Here is a 14,474-nt window from a genome sequence, read left to right as displayed (position 1 = left end):
GGCAGCCGTTGTAACTATACTGAGACCTGAGGACTTATATCTCAAGGTGGGTGGCGCATTTACATTGTAGATGTCTATGGGCTCTAGTAACCACTTAACACCAGGTGGGCTGTGAGCTTGTCCACCCATCTAAGCAAATAAAAAAAGTCTTCAAACGTCTGGTTCACATACACATGTGCCTATCTTTGCACGAGACATTTCCTTAGTACTAATATTAGTAGTCATCTTTGCCCCTGCATCAATCACAATACATAATTGCACCAAAATAGAAAATAAATGCGACGCAATAAGATGAGAACTTTGTCAATGTACACAAAACCAATTGAATGTGCATTTATGGATAGCTCAAAGACTAGTCATTGGATCTTGATAGAACTTAAATGAGCTCACGTGACAAACATCAGGTTTCAAATAAAAATCATCAGAATCGATTCACTTAGAAAAAAAGTTCTGAAGTATTCTTATTTTAAGTCGAAGTAGGCCGTAGGCAGCGACTTGACTGTGTCCCTAACGTTGCTGATGTCTATGGGCGACAATAATAACTAATCATCAGGTGGGCCGTATGCTCTACCTACAACGGCCATAAAAACAAACAAAATATTAGATAGGATGGACAGAAAAAAATTCGTTCAAATACAGCTATTCTCAATTGTTTTTTTTCTTTTTTTATTGCTTAGGTGGATGGGCGAGCCCATAGACATCTACAAAGTAAAAGACACCACCTACATTGAGACATGAGTTCCCCCCCCCCCACCCTTCAAACCGAAACTCATTACTGCTTCACGGCAGAAACAGACATGGTGGACCCGTGCGGACTCAAAACACGTCCTACCAACCAAATAATAATGCAAATTATAATTTTGCGGGTATGATTTTTATTGCACGATGCTATTCGTTCGAATTGTCACGTCGCCATCTTGTCGTGAATTTGACAGCTGCGGCAACATGGGCGCCGTCCTGACGGTCGTCGGAGCGTGCGTCGTCTGTGGCTGTCTACGGCTAGCAATGGCGGCCCTGCTCGTCTCGCTAGCGATCTTGTGTTACGCACGATACGTCAATAACAATGAAGGAAAGAGAAAATAGATTTGTGCGAAGAGATTTCTTTGACTTTAGACATAATTGCAACTAATTTTACGGCTTAAACTCGCTTGACAAGACCTAAAAAATTTATAAAACATAATTTGCCGTCTTAACAGTCAAATTTAAATACTTGCAAAGTGTACTCTTTTTGAACAAAAAATAGTTGGTCACCTTAGTTTTTTATGACCGTTACATTACAGTAACTCAAGGTTTGTGTACTCCTATCTCTTGTTATTTGTATTATTATTTCTTATTCTTATTTTAACCTTAATTATTAGTCTCACAATCACTGGATAAATGATAAAACGCGGTCAAATATTGAAAAAAAATGCACAAAGATACGCACATTCATTAATTACTCTTTAAAAATAACTGCTATTTTTATTAACAAATCTATTAAGTAATCTGTGCTGTTGTAATTTTTTAGTATAATAATGGATTTTTAGTATAACAGAGAAAATGGGCATTACACGTCCGATTTTAGTTGTAAGTTGGATTGTGAATATTAAAATACTGCCAAAATTGGACTGATTTTCACGAAGCATTTTATTTTGTCAAATTTGTTCATCGATTTTTCATTGGACATGTAATTTAAAAAAAAAACGTTTATCAATTCTCTAGTCATTTTTATCATGTGAATTAATACATCATAGGTGATTTTTTTACTTCATAACTGTGTGTTGGTTAATAGCTTTATTTTTATATTAAGAAATAACGAGAATTAATTTGGTGTATGTACTCTAAATATAAACACATTAATAAATACTAGAAATTCTTTTATTTTACCGTATAAAAAAATACTGATACTAAAATAAAATAAAAAGTTATAGAATCTATGTTGAGATATTAACAAAAAATTTTGACAGAATTACTTAAGGTCACGATACAATGCAAACAACACAAAACAGTTTTTATCCCTTATTTTTTTTTAATCCCTCCAAATTCGTAACTAACTGAACAGAGAGGCGTTGGCGAGAGAAAGAGAATTGAGAGAGAAGAGATCAGAGGATTCGTCTAAAGTGAAACAAATCGAAAAATCGTCTAAGGAACAAATCGAGCATTTGACAAGGAAATGCGCTTGCCTGAGAAAGCTGTAAGTAGAGATATATACTTCCCTAACTTTATGATGTCCTAGTACATATATTTTTTTATTACATTTTTTTTATTGATTTTTGTGTTTAGTTTATAATAATTATTAATTAATTTATCAATAATTAATTAAATTATATTTTTATTTATTAATCTAAAAACATACAAAATTAAATATGAACATTCAATACAAATAAATATAAAATTAGTTCGTTTTGTTTTCTTTAACTTTATTAGACCAAGAACGTTGGCACGTATTTTTTTTTTTAATTATTTATATATTTAATTTTACGGTGAATGACAATGATAATGAAATGAAATGACAAAATGACATATTCTTATAATGAATATTGTAATTTTATTTCGTAGTAAACGCAATACAGTGAAATCTAATTGTTCTTACTTTGTTAATTTTTGATATTAGCATAGTCGGCCACGTGTTATTTAGAAACAAAAAACAGCCACAGCAACGTGTGGCCGCGTCTGCTAGCATAAGCAGCGCCAATAAAAAAACGAATCGAAAATGACGTCTATGTACCTGCACTGACAGATGGTAGGGTCAACAGATAAAAAGAAATATAGTAAGAAAAAGTTGTTTATTGTTAAAAAATATTAAGAAAAACAAATGAGAACGTACTTTACTTTACTTTGGTGCCCTGGCAGAGGGAAAAAACAACAAAATAACAACGAACAAATGCAACAAATAACAACAGAATTTGAGAGAAAACAGAGCGCGTCGAGACAATGTGAGAACAAAGTCAGCACTGATATTTTTTTTGCATTCAGTACGCGCCGTGTGCGACTATAGACAGCAATAGCTTTGAGTGAGAGCGCATGATCGCCGCCGCCATTTTAGATTCGTTTCTTTATTGGCGCGGCCTATTTAATATGTATTTATTCAAACCAGGGGGTCTATTAACCACTTTGAGAATAAGTTATATTTTAGCGCCCCCATTTTTTCACCTACTTATAAACCACTATAACGGGAGCTCAGTCGGTGTCTAAGAGTCCTCCTAAATGAAATTACAAATCGCCTCCCAAGCATCTACAGAACGCCCCCTTTTTTTTTTTGGGTCTCTTACCGCCCCCCTTTGAGGCCACCAACGCCCATGAGGGGGCGTTATCGCCCACATTGGGAAAGGCTGATTTAAACGAATATTGGTCAGTCTCTGGTATCCACAACACAGAGAATCATAATTTGGGACCGGATCGGGCTTGATTTGTTCCCAGTTATTTATTTATATATCATTTACAGTTTCGACGACATGCGCTCCCGGCTGACGGCTCGCGAGCGCACAGCCGAACAAGAAGCACGCGCCAAAGATAAAGAACTAAATCATTTACGCGCCGAAGTTGCTAGACTCACTAAAATACTCGTTGAACAAAGGTAATAATAATAATGACACACTTATTACTGGTGGTAGGACCTCTTGTGAGTCCGCACGGGTAGGTACCACCGCCCTGCCTATTTCTGCCGTGAAGCAGTAATGCGTTTAAAGGGTGAGGCAGCCGTTGTAACTATACTTGCGACCTTAGAACTTATATCTCAAGGTGGGAGGCGCATTTGCATTGTAGACGTCTATGGGCTCCAGTAACCACTGGTGTTACCAGGTGGGCTGTGAGCTCGTCCACCCATCTAAGCAATAAAAAATAAATAAAAAACAGCCCGCTGAGTTTCTCGCCAGATCTTCTCAGTGGATCGCGTTTCCGATCCGGTGGTAGATTCTGCACTGCTCTTGCTAGGGCCAGTGTTAGCAAATTCCCTCAGGTTGAGTCCGTGAGCTCACTTACGCGTCCCGGCATAGCTGGAATAGCCTCTTAGGCTACCAGCGAATAGGTAATGCTTTTTTTTATTGCTTAGATGGGTGGACGAGCTTACAGCCCACCTGGTGTTAAGCGGTTACTAGAGCCCATAGACATCTATAGCGTAACTGCGCCACCCACCCTGAGATATAAGTTCTAAGGTCTGAAGTATAGCTACAACGGCTGCCCCACCCTTCAAAATGCAATGCACATTCATAGACGCTAAACGGTTAATAAGTCAATCACCATTATTACCACTAAATTAATAAAATTAAACAATTCACACAACTTCTTGCCCCACGTCCCGCCAAAAATAACCGTCTCCAACTGATGTTTTGTCTCCACCTTATCCCAGTGGGGTCGGTACAGCGATTTTTTCTATTCCAATCTCCTCTATCAGCCGTCATCTCAACACTCACTCCGCTCTCTCACTCATATCGTCATTCACACACTCCATCCATGTCTTCTTCGGTCGACCTCTTCCCCCTCTACCTTGCACTACCATTTCCATACATTTCCTAGTCACATGGATCTCCTCTCTACGCATCACATGTCCATACCACGCTAACCGTCCGCTCTTTAGTTTGTTAATTACCGGGGCCACTTTCACACTTCCTCTGATATTTACCGCCAGTTCCGACTTTCTAAAATTCCAGTGCTCCCACACTAGGCACGAGGACCAGAGCTGACGGCTGCGAGACGATCCTGAAGGCCGAGGAGCTAGCCAAGACCGAGGGCATCCAACGCAAGAAGGGTATGTCACTGTGACCGTGTACATAATAGGTAAGACTCTATATTAACTGGCCAGCTTTTATTAACATGTCAATAATTTTTACAGGTGCTCAAATCACTAGAACGTCTTAGGATAATCTGTTAGATTCTAATTTTTAATGTGAACCTCTTTGTATTTATATTCTCCTGGGACTGGTGGTACTTGTTTTTATTAAACGTATAAAATTCTTTAGGTAACTTTTTTTTGGATCTATATATAAAACCTCTTTGTAATTTATATCCTCCTGGTACGTTGTTCGTTCAATGAAGAAAAAATTGGTAAAATTTAGCGTATGATGATTGATGAATCTCTTCTATATATATTCTCCTGGTATTTTTTTCGTGCAATGAATATAAAATCAATCAGGTAAATTTTTGCGTGTGAACTCTTTGAATGTATATTCTCCTAGTACTTTTTTTAAACCTGTCCACAACCAAATACCCATGCGCCTCCTAGGCGCGGAAACCTCATGCATGAGGTTCGGCCCGTTGCTCAAAAAAAAGAAATTACATTAGCAACTCCCTCCGTGCGTCGTGTTCCTCAGTGCTGAGGATCGTGACCTTTATGGAATATATACGTAAAGGTTATCTTGGGAAAATTGCTAGTGGTGGATTCCGGCGTCCTTCCACAGCAGAATTTCAGAGGCGATTTACTTCCTCTGGGCCACTGAAGCCCTAGTTCGGGTTAGTTGACTGCCGCCCGTTGCTCGGCGCTATATTTTTACGGCCGGGTAGGTGGAATACCGACGCCAACCCTCCTCTTTTCTCATCCGGGCTTAGGACCGGCAATGACAGAGTTAGCAACTCCAAAAGTCACCAAAACAGCGCAGCGTCGCTATGAACGTGACATGATTGCGCTACTTGTGAATGGAGTTAAGATGTGACATTCGAACAATTTATCGTCGTCGTGGCTTGAAGGATAAGACGTCCGGTGCATTCGTATGTAGCGAAGCACCGGTGTTCGAATCCCGCAGGCGGGTACCAATTTTTCTAATAAAATACGTACTTAACAAATGTTCACGATTGACTTCCACGATGAAGGAATAACATCGTGTAATAAAAATCAAACCCGCAAAATTATGACTTGCGTAATTACTGGTGGTACGACCTCTTGTGACTCCGCACGGGTTAGTACCACTACCCTGCCTATTTCAAGCGTGAAGCAGTAATACGTTTCGGTTTGAAGGGTGGGGCAGCCGCTTTAACTATACCCACTGAGACCTTAGAACTCATATCTCAGGGTGAGTGGTGGTATTTACATTGTAGAATTCCTGTAACCACTTAACACCAGGCGGACTGTGAGCTCGTCCATATATGCAAAAAAAAGTGGCGCCATCTTTGATATTACACCACTTGCTAACGAGGCGTCGTTATCTCACGGTCGGTCGCTTGCCGTGAGATAATTCTTCACCCACAGTGTAAATAAAACGCGAACCCACTGGGCAATGTTGAGTTCACTCGACTTTTAAGTCTGTCCCGTAGCGTTCAATGCATAATTTTAAATGTTTTAATAAAAATGATATCGTGAAATTCATGTATTGAAACTACAGATTTCGAGGTTAGAATATAATTTAAAAAAATGTGAGCCGTCACGGGACGCCTGGCAGATGTGAAAAATCAACATTATTTTGTAAAAGTAATATGCAGAAAAGCACAGATTGTGATAGGAACTAAATATGTCATAATGATAAAATAAAATATTACGAAAAAATAATTTGTTTTCAAGTAAAACACAGGTTATGTGTACTGTAGTTAAAACAACACTGTATACACTACGGAGTATACACTATAGGTATCCGAGCTCAGTGTAGCGAGAGAGATGGCTTAACGCCGGATCGAGTGGGAGAGAATCGCACAGTCGATTGCGCATGGCGACGTGTCGCCACACTGTACACACTACTGCATATAGACTGTATATATATACCATCATATAGAGTGGCGACGCGTCGCCACGGCATGCGTCCCCACGTCAGAAGTAGGTTTTACGTGCGGCTATAGATGTTTCACATCAAAAAGCAAAAGTTTACGGGTGCTTACACTGTAGCGGTTTGTGTTAATGTAAATATACATTTGTAAATAATATTAACATGTTTAACAAATTAATTTGGTGGAATAAACTTAAGCATTATTAAGTTTATAATACGAAGTAATACACTTACTAAGGTCACATGACTTCTACTAAAATACTTTTCCAGTTTTGTAGACCGAAAATTTTGCTTTAAAATACTTCGCTATGTGGATGTAACTTACTTATTTTCTTTTATAACAAAATCTCCCTTCACAATGCTGTAATGAAGGATGATTTATAATTTTAATTTTGTTGTCGACGAGAATTAGCGAATTTAGCAGTCGACGATACATTAAGCTTGATTTTAAAGGTGGATCACTCAGGACGCCCGAACCAATAAGGAAACGCCCGACATTGCCGGAACTGACGCCGCTGCCGCCGGAAGCGCGTCGCACGCTGTACGATTACGGAAGCGGACGCAGACGAGCGAAGAGCGTCGATCTACCGGCAGTACAAGTTCCGGTCAGGATAAAACAACTAGAGGAGAGAACTAAAGAATAAATAATTCAAAATTTTCGAACCTTTTCTAAATTATACTACTACCTCTGAGCTCTGATAGCCTGGTACTAGCATTGCTATAGCGGAACCTTAAAATACCTTCTACCGACAAGTTTCCACCACAATCGACCAGTTATCACTCCAGACTCTTGAGGCTGAACCTCAAGCCTCAAGCCGGCGGTGATACTGAATTAAAACCACTTTACGTATTTCTCAATAGTGAATGTTTTATGCAAGATATTGCCCTATATTTATATTTTTTTTGTTATAAAACAATATGGCTTTGTACTCTTTCGTTAAAGCTAATTTATAAGTTAAAGAGTATTTAAAGTATTATTTAAAATGTTTGTACAATACAAAATATAGAAATAATAAATCGAAAATGACTTCTCCAAAACGTCTTTTTGTGTATAATTTTTTAAAGAGTATATTTTTAAAGAATCCTTCATAAACATAAACTTTTCTACCAAATAATTCTTATAATTAACTCGATACTACACATTTATACAATTAAGTTTCTCGCCGGATCCGCTCAGCGGGTCAAGATTCCGATCCGCTGGTAGATTCAGCGAAGCACTGCTCTTGCTAAGACTAGTGTCAGCAAGTTCTTAAGTTGAGCCCGTGAGCTCACCTAATAGTATGCGTCTCAAATATATTAAGTGTATAATCTATGAGTATGCGCGTATTTAGAACAGTACCTTAGGCTATAAACTACTAGTTATGGAACGAATGAAAAACGAGAATAGAGATGTGAAAAACAATTCAAAATTAACAGCACGTATTACGCTTTTTAAGCGACTTGATCACAAAATAAGTATTATAAATTTAAAAAAAACAAACAAATACCCATAATTAACAAACAGAATTGATGAAGAACAACCAATGAGGGAATGTCGATTTTTAAGACATATTCTCCTCACTAAGGTGCCCTCAGACGTCTGACGTTCAAAAATGAAATCGAATCTGTCAATGTCAAAATTGTTACTATGTCAATTGTCAAACATCAATAAAGATTCACGTTATCTACCTACTAAAACAAAAAAAAAGCTCTATTTGTCTATAACACGCATATTTTATTAAACAATCAGAAACTTTCCAACAGATTGTAAGCTCTATAATAAAATGGAGGACGCTCTCAACTCGACTGTATATTTTACGTGTACGTACCTCAGAGCTTGTTTCTATTATAGATGAACCGATTTTTGTGATTTTTTATTTGTGAAAGTCACCCATTTAATTCAAGTATCAAGAGCCGACCAGTTGTTTTTTAATTATCCATATTAATGCGTATTCAATTGACCTCGGCTGCGTTGACGATATTCTCATTTTGTTTTGTTGAAGTCGGTTTAATTATTTATCTAAAAGCCTAAGAATCATATTTAACGGTGAAAGTCTGCAGAGTACGTGAGCGTTCAGAGAAATTTGTTTTGTGAAGCATCCGTTTTTTTATTTAGTGCGATACGATGTATTTACTCTTTCTTAGTGTATAAATATTTTTTAATAAAAATCGAGAAATAATATTATCTGCTGTTTGTTTCATTTCAATTTTCATTCCTGGGTCCGTTCTTTTCCGACAATAAACGTTTTAATCAGTTTTTCTTGATCGTTTTTCTTATTTTATTTTATTGCCTAGATGCGTTGATGAGCTCACAGCCCACCTGGTGTTGAGGGGTTACTGGAGCCCATAGACTTCTAAAACGTAAATGCCGCCACCCACCTTGAGATATGAGTTCTAAGGTTCCAGTATTGTTACAACGGCTGCCCCACCCTTCAAACCGAAACGCATTACTGTTTCACGGCAGAAATAGACAGGAGGATGGTGTGGTACCTACCCGCGCGGCTCACAAGAGGTCCTACCACCAGTATGAATGTGCATTGTCCGCATTTTATGTCTCGAATGAATGCCACAAATTGGGGCATTGAACAATGCAAGGTACTCTTGAAAAGTAAGAAAAACTTGAAGAAGAAGCTTGAAAAGTAAATACCTACCTACCAACTTCTTGTAACTCGGAACAGTGTGCTTGGTGAGAGTTTTTTAACGTTCTCGATAGCGTAAACGTTAACTCAAATTTGTATGGAGTTAGAACAGCGCCCCTAGCGGGAAACGTAAGAAAGGTGTCCAACTCCATTCCCCAGTTTAAAAAAAAATTAAAAAACTCTCACTTCAACTAAGCACAAAATTCAGCCAAATTTTTATTTCAAATCCTCAGTCATGGGCATGAAAAGGGGTATGTTTGGAGATTTTACTTGTTGATTATGATTATGTTGTTAGATTCAGCGAAGCACTGCTCTTGCTAGGGCCATTATTAGCAAATTCTTTCAAGTTTAACCCGTGCGCTAACCTACCGGCCGTAAGTAATCAGGCTACCAATGATTAGGTAGGGAAAAAAATACTAGTTGGATACATGGGTCATTAATTAGATCAAAGTCACGATTTTACTAAAATAACGACTATTCCACACAGCATTCTCTTGTAAAAGTTAAGTCAATCATTAATCTCGTACAATCGCTATCTATACTTAATATTATAAAGAGGAAAGATTTGTTTGTTTGTTTGTTTCGAATAGGCTCCGAAACTACTGGACCGATTTGAAAAATTCTTTTTCCATTAGAAGCCGACATTGTCCCTGATGAACATAGGCTACTTTTTTTTTTTTTTTTTTTTTGGTTTCATGTGTGTTTTAATGTATCCGAAGCGAAGCGAGGGCGGGTCGCTAGTGAATAATAAAAGATAGCTGCAGGTAAACTAGCTGTTGGTGTCAGTAATACCATAATATTTAGCAATGACAGGCTTTGTGCACAAGTTTAAATGAGAACTTTTCACTAACTCAATTTAATTAAAATTTTATCAAGATTAAAATAAATTTAAATCATATTATTGATGCAAAATACCAAAATACCATTAATTCGTTGTATCGCAAGAACTTGTAGCATAAAATTACTCTTTGACAAGAATTCTTCAAATTCCATTAGAGACCTTCCATATAAGGTTCCTTTAATGAAACATGCTTTTCTATTTGTGTTTATATTAAAGTTTTTTATTTTTTTTATTGCTTAGTTGGGTGGACGAGCTCACAGCCCACCTGATGTTAAGTGGTTACTGGAGCCCATAGACAATAGACATCCACAACGTAAATGCGCCACCCACCTTGAGATACAAGTTCTAAGGTCTCAAGTATAGTAACGACGGCTGCCCCACCCTTCAAACCGAAACGCATTACTGCTTCACGGCAGAAATAGGCAGGGTGAATATTAAAGTCTCAACCAGTTTTTATAAAAGCTAATGCCAAAGTATGTAAATTTTCTTCATCCTTGTTTTTGACTTTTTCTTGTTCTAGGTTGAAGTGTTTTTATAAAAATGTGGTAATAGCCACAACATTCTGAACATTGAAGAAATTTATCTTTGACGGGAACTCTATTAGAAATTTCTAACTCGTTGTTCTCCGCAACCTTACAAACATCAATATTTCTACGAATATGTCTTCCATTTTATAATGTTATATCATAATATTCGTAATATAAATTAGCATTTATCTGGAAATTATCAATAATATGGAAATCTGAATAAACCGAAATTTCCACTATCTATCAGAAAAACCAAACGCAAGCTGTCAAAAATGTCATTTCCAAATAACAAAGCGTACTCTATAAAAAAAAAAAAAAAAAGGGCATAACATAACCCATAAATCGTCAAGAATTTAAATGCAAGGGTTGAAATACAAAATAAATGTCGGCTAACAACCTATTTTTAAAATCGGCGTTCGTCCGTGCGCCCTTGAAAAATGGCGTAGGACGATACGTGTGTCAATTGCAGAGAATAGTCTTCAAGTTTTGCAAATCCAACGGAGCCAGCCGTGGTATGAGGTTAGAAAAACATTGTATATTAAATAACAGTCGAGTACTTGAAATAAAAAGAGACTATTGCCAACTATGAACATAATTAACTAATAACTAGTTAAACTTTCTTGGCTTTTACAGAAATTTTCATTCGGGAATAATTTCATAGTCCTGTGTAATGGAAACAGTTGTAGCACGACATACTTGTTATTTAAAGACCTCAATTACTAATTAAAACCATAAAACCTTGTAACATTCCAGCTTAGTCACGACCAAATACATAAATTTGATAGACATAAACTAAAATTACTTTATTTCATAGATTCTCTTCATTCTTGTATCTGTCTCACAAAAAACTTTTACATAATCGAAATATTGATACTAAACTGTCCTAACTCTATGGGTTAAGACCTATAGTGTGTCTACCTAGCTTAATAATACTTATAGTGTCAAACACTGATCATTGTTGTCGTCGAACCTGTCACTTGCGAAGGGCTTGGCGAGTAAATTAATCCACAGACACGGCCCATTGAGTTTCTCGCTAGCTTTTCTCAGTGGGTTTCATTTCCGATCCGGTGGTAGCTCCTCAAGGTTACTAGAATAGGTGGGAAAAAGAAAACAAAACTTATAGTGGTAAGCTACCATTTTTTTTTTTTTTTTTTTATTGCTTAGATGTGTGGACGAGCTCACAGCCCACCTGGTGTTAAGTGGTTACTGGAGCCCATAGACATCTACAACGTAAATGCGCCACACACCACACCAACAAGGATATTGTTCGAAACTGTTCTTATTATTAACACTTATCTTTCAGAGACTTCATAGAGCAAGATTTGGTTGATTTCTCAAAAGAAAACCCTGGAGTGGTAGTATATTTAAAGCCACGTAGACATCGTGGGCCAGTCATCGTTGGAGAATATTGTATGTATTTTCATTAATTCACCTTATTCCAATTTGTTTAATATTATGTTCTCTGTATTAACTTTAGTATATTCTATAAACATGGGAATATTCTATGTAAATTTTTATCGGCTAATAATATTTATCTTTAAAGTAGTTAATCTTAACATATTTGTTAGTGCTGTTCTTAAAATCACAGATGGGCTTATTAACTGATTATTAACTGATCAAATTTATTTTTATTTAGTTTTTTTTCTCTCTATGCACCTGTCATTTGTGTGCATACTGTGTTATTGGCAAAATCAATAAATACCAAAGGCGTTGGAGCCGAATTTCTTTATAAATAATAATAATAACAATAATAATATTATATTTCATTGTTTAATTAAATAAATTAGAAGCTTAAGCACAGACATTGAGTAACATATTAGCCCAGTGATGTTTCTGTATTTTTATACATGAGATCCTTACAGGAAGAATGAGACACAGATGGTCCTCGGTTCAGCAGATAGGATAACTAATTATTGCACCAACAAGTCAGACTTCAATTCCAATTAAAGATTCTGCACACCTCCTTTGAGGGGCTCCATTTGAATGGTAGTCGTTGGCAACATTCCCGTGTATTCTTAAATAATGATGATTCAATTCTTGTTATTACTTTTTGGGCAGGAATACAGTCCATATGATGGTAAGTAATCACCGTTGCTTATGGACGTTACCACTGCACAAAGGCACAGCCCAGCATCTGCCTACTATCAAATATCAACTAAGTTTAACATATTGGGTTGGCAGAGAGATTTTAGATCTATAAGTATTCCTCCTACATTTCATTAACTTCCTCTTCCATGTCCCTTGAAACTTTATATCGAACTTCTCCCTATGGTTTTCCAGTGCTGTCACATTTTTCCTTTAAACATGGCTTAAGTAACGTATTTCGACAATAGGCAGGGCCACTGTTCCCTAGATTTAAATGTGTCTATGGCAGTATACACATTGGAAATTATTATATTTTATTATGAACTTAAGCACATGTGTTGGATAATAAATAAGTTCACTATGTCTCTGTCTTTATACAAACCGCACTTAGCAATCCTTTTATAAAAAAAGTGGTGCACGTGAATGAAGCAAAACTTCTTTTTCGGTGCGTGGTATTGTGGTTTTCATCATTTTTCATCCTTAAATCAGATTGCTTTTGTAATAGGGCATGCTGTGTATAAAAGATGCGACATTTTCAACATTTTAATTATATATATTTTAAATTATAGGTAGAAAAATAAATATATAATTATTTTTTTAAATACTTCATTAAAATATTGGACGCTACTCGTTGCTAACGCTCTAGCTGGCCTATAACAGGTATACTACGCGCGTGCGTTCGAGTACCACGCATTCACTCTCGCTCTGCCTCTTTCTATTCCATGGTAGCGTTAAATATTTAACGCAACCTTCTTGGAAGTCGCATTAGAAGTTTCACTTCAAAAAGAGAACATGTACCCTCACTAATACACTACAGAGGTACAGTAAGCTTATGTCGCTCATGAAAGCTCCTCTTTCAGTGAACGGGGACAGATTGTGGATGAGCGTCCACAACAAAACCCACGAGGAGATCGTAAAATGGGTCGAATTGTTCCGAACTCAACAAGGCAACAACTGGAACTCGAGACTCCGCAAGTACCAGTACACCAACCACCCCTCGGTCCAGGGACCCTGGACTCCGTTCGCGTTCAAGGATCCAGAATTGAACACGGCCGAACTACCCGACGTGAGATTCGGTAGTAACAATCGACTACCCGCAACGGCAACTGAACAGTTGAGACTGATGTTCGAGAAACAAAAGTTGGATGAATTAAAAACGGCGGAGTGAATCATAGATTAGTGCTATGTAGTTATAGGTTATGTGTGTTAATTAGATTAATATTAAATAATGTTTTGTTTTATATGGGAGTTTTTTTTTTATTATTTTCGACTTAAGTTTTTTTATTGCTTAGATGTGTGGACGAGCTCACAGCCTACCTGGTGTTAAGTGGTTACTAGAGCTCATAGACATCTACAACGTAAATGCCGCCACTCACCTTGAGATATAAGTTCTAAGATCTCAGTATAGTTACAACGGCTATCCCACCCTTCAAACCGAAACGCATTACTGCTTCACGGCAGAAATAGGCAGGGCGATGGTACCTACCCGTGCTGACGTACAAGAGGTCCTACCACCAGTAAAAAGTTAAGTAAAGTTGCATGAGCAAAGTTTAGTGTAGTGTAGTGTGTCTTAAGACCGGTCACCGTCCTCGTCGAGACGAGGCTTGGCTCTACCCCTGGCATTGCTGAAGTCCATGGGCGACGGTAACCACTCACCATCAGGTGGGCCGTGTGCTCGTCTGCCTACAAGGACAGTAAAAAACATTTCCCGCCCATATTTTCCACAGTCCGCAGA

General features: G+C 37.4%; 2 protein-coding genes across 8 annotated transcripts in view; both read left to right on the top strand.

Annotated features, from left to right (window-relative positions):
• Nucleotides 1–8,832, top strand: part of LOC114243508 (uncharacterized) — a 31,300-nt gene extending 22,468 nt beyond the window's left edge. The window contains exons 12-15 of one of the 7 annotated variants that reach the window (XR_003624697.2): nt 2,042–2,173; nt 3,425–3,556; nt 4,643–4,726; nt 7,122–7,262. Coding sequence is in view for 4 of the 7 variants with exons in the window: in XM_028175020.2 (XP_028030821.2) it covers nt 2,042–2,173; nt 3,425–3,556; nt 4,629–4,726; nt 7,122–7,312 (553 nt within the window). In the remaining 3 variants the exon portion in view is untranslated. Of the gene's footprint in view, nt 1–935; nt 1,820–2,041; nt 2,174–3,424; nt 3,557–4,628; nt 4,756–4,810; nt 4,938–7,121 lie in introns of those variants that run through there. The other 6 variants (XR_003624696.2, XR_016325358.1, XM_028175020.2 and 3 more) reach the window with 6 other exon arrangements.
• A 2,099-nt stretch (nt 8,833–10,931) lies between these two features.
• Nucleotides 10,932–13,980, top strand: mRpL43 (mitochondrial ribosomal protein L43). Its single transcript, XM_028174978.2, has 3 exons — nt 10,932–11,173; nt 11,958–12,064; nt 13,600–13,980. Exons 1-3 carry the CDS (start codon nt 11,037–11,039, stop codon nt 13,905–13,907), a joined length of 552 nt encoding a protein of 183 aa, XP_028030779.2. The 5' UTR covers nt 10,932–11,036; the 3' UTR covers nt 13,908–13,980.
• The last annotated feature ends 494 nt before the right edge of the window (nt 13,981–14,474 follow it).

This window comes from Bombyx mandarina, chromosome 24 (assembly GCF_030267445.1).
Source record: "Bombyx mandarina strain Sakado chromosome 24, ASM3026744v2".
Lineage (NCBI taxonomy): Eukaryota > Metazoa > Arthropoda > Insecta > Lepidoptera > Bombycidae > Bombyx > Bombyx mandarina.
Note: the sequence above shows the minus strand (reverse complement) of the source record. Positions and strands in the feature narration are given on the sequence as shown.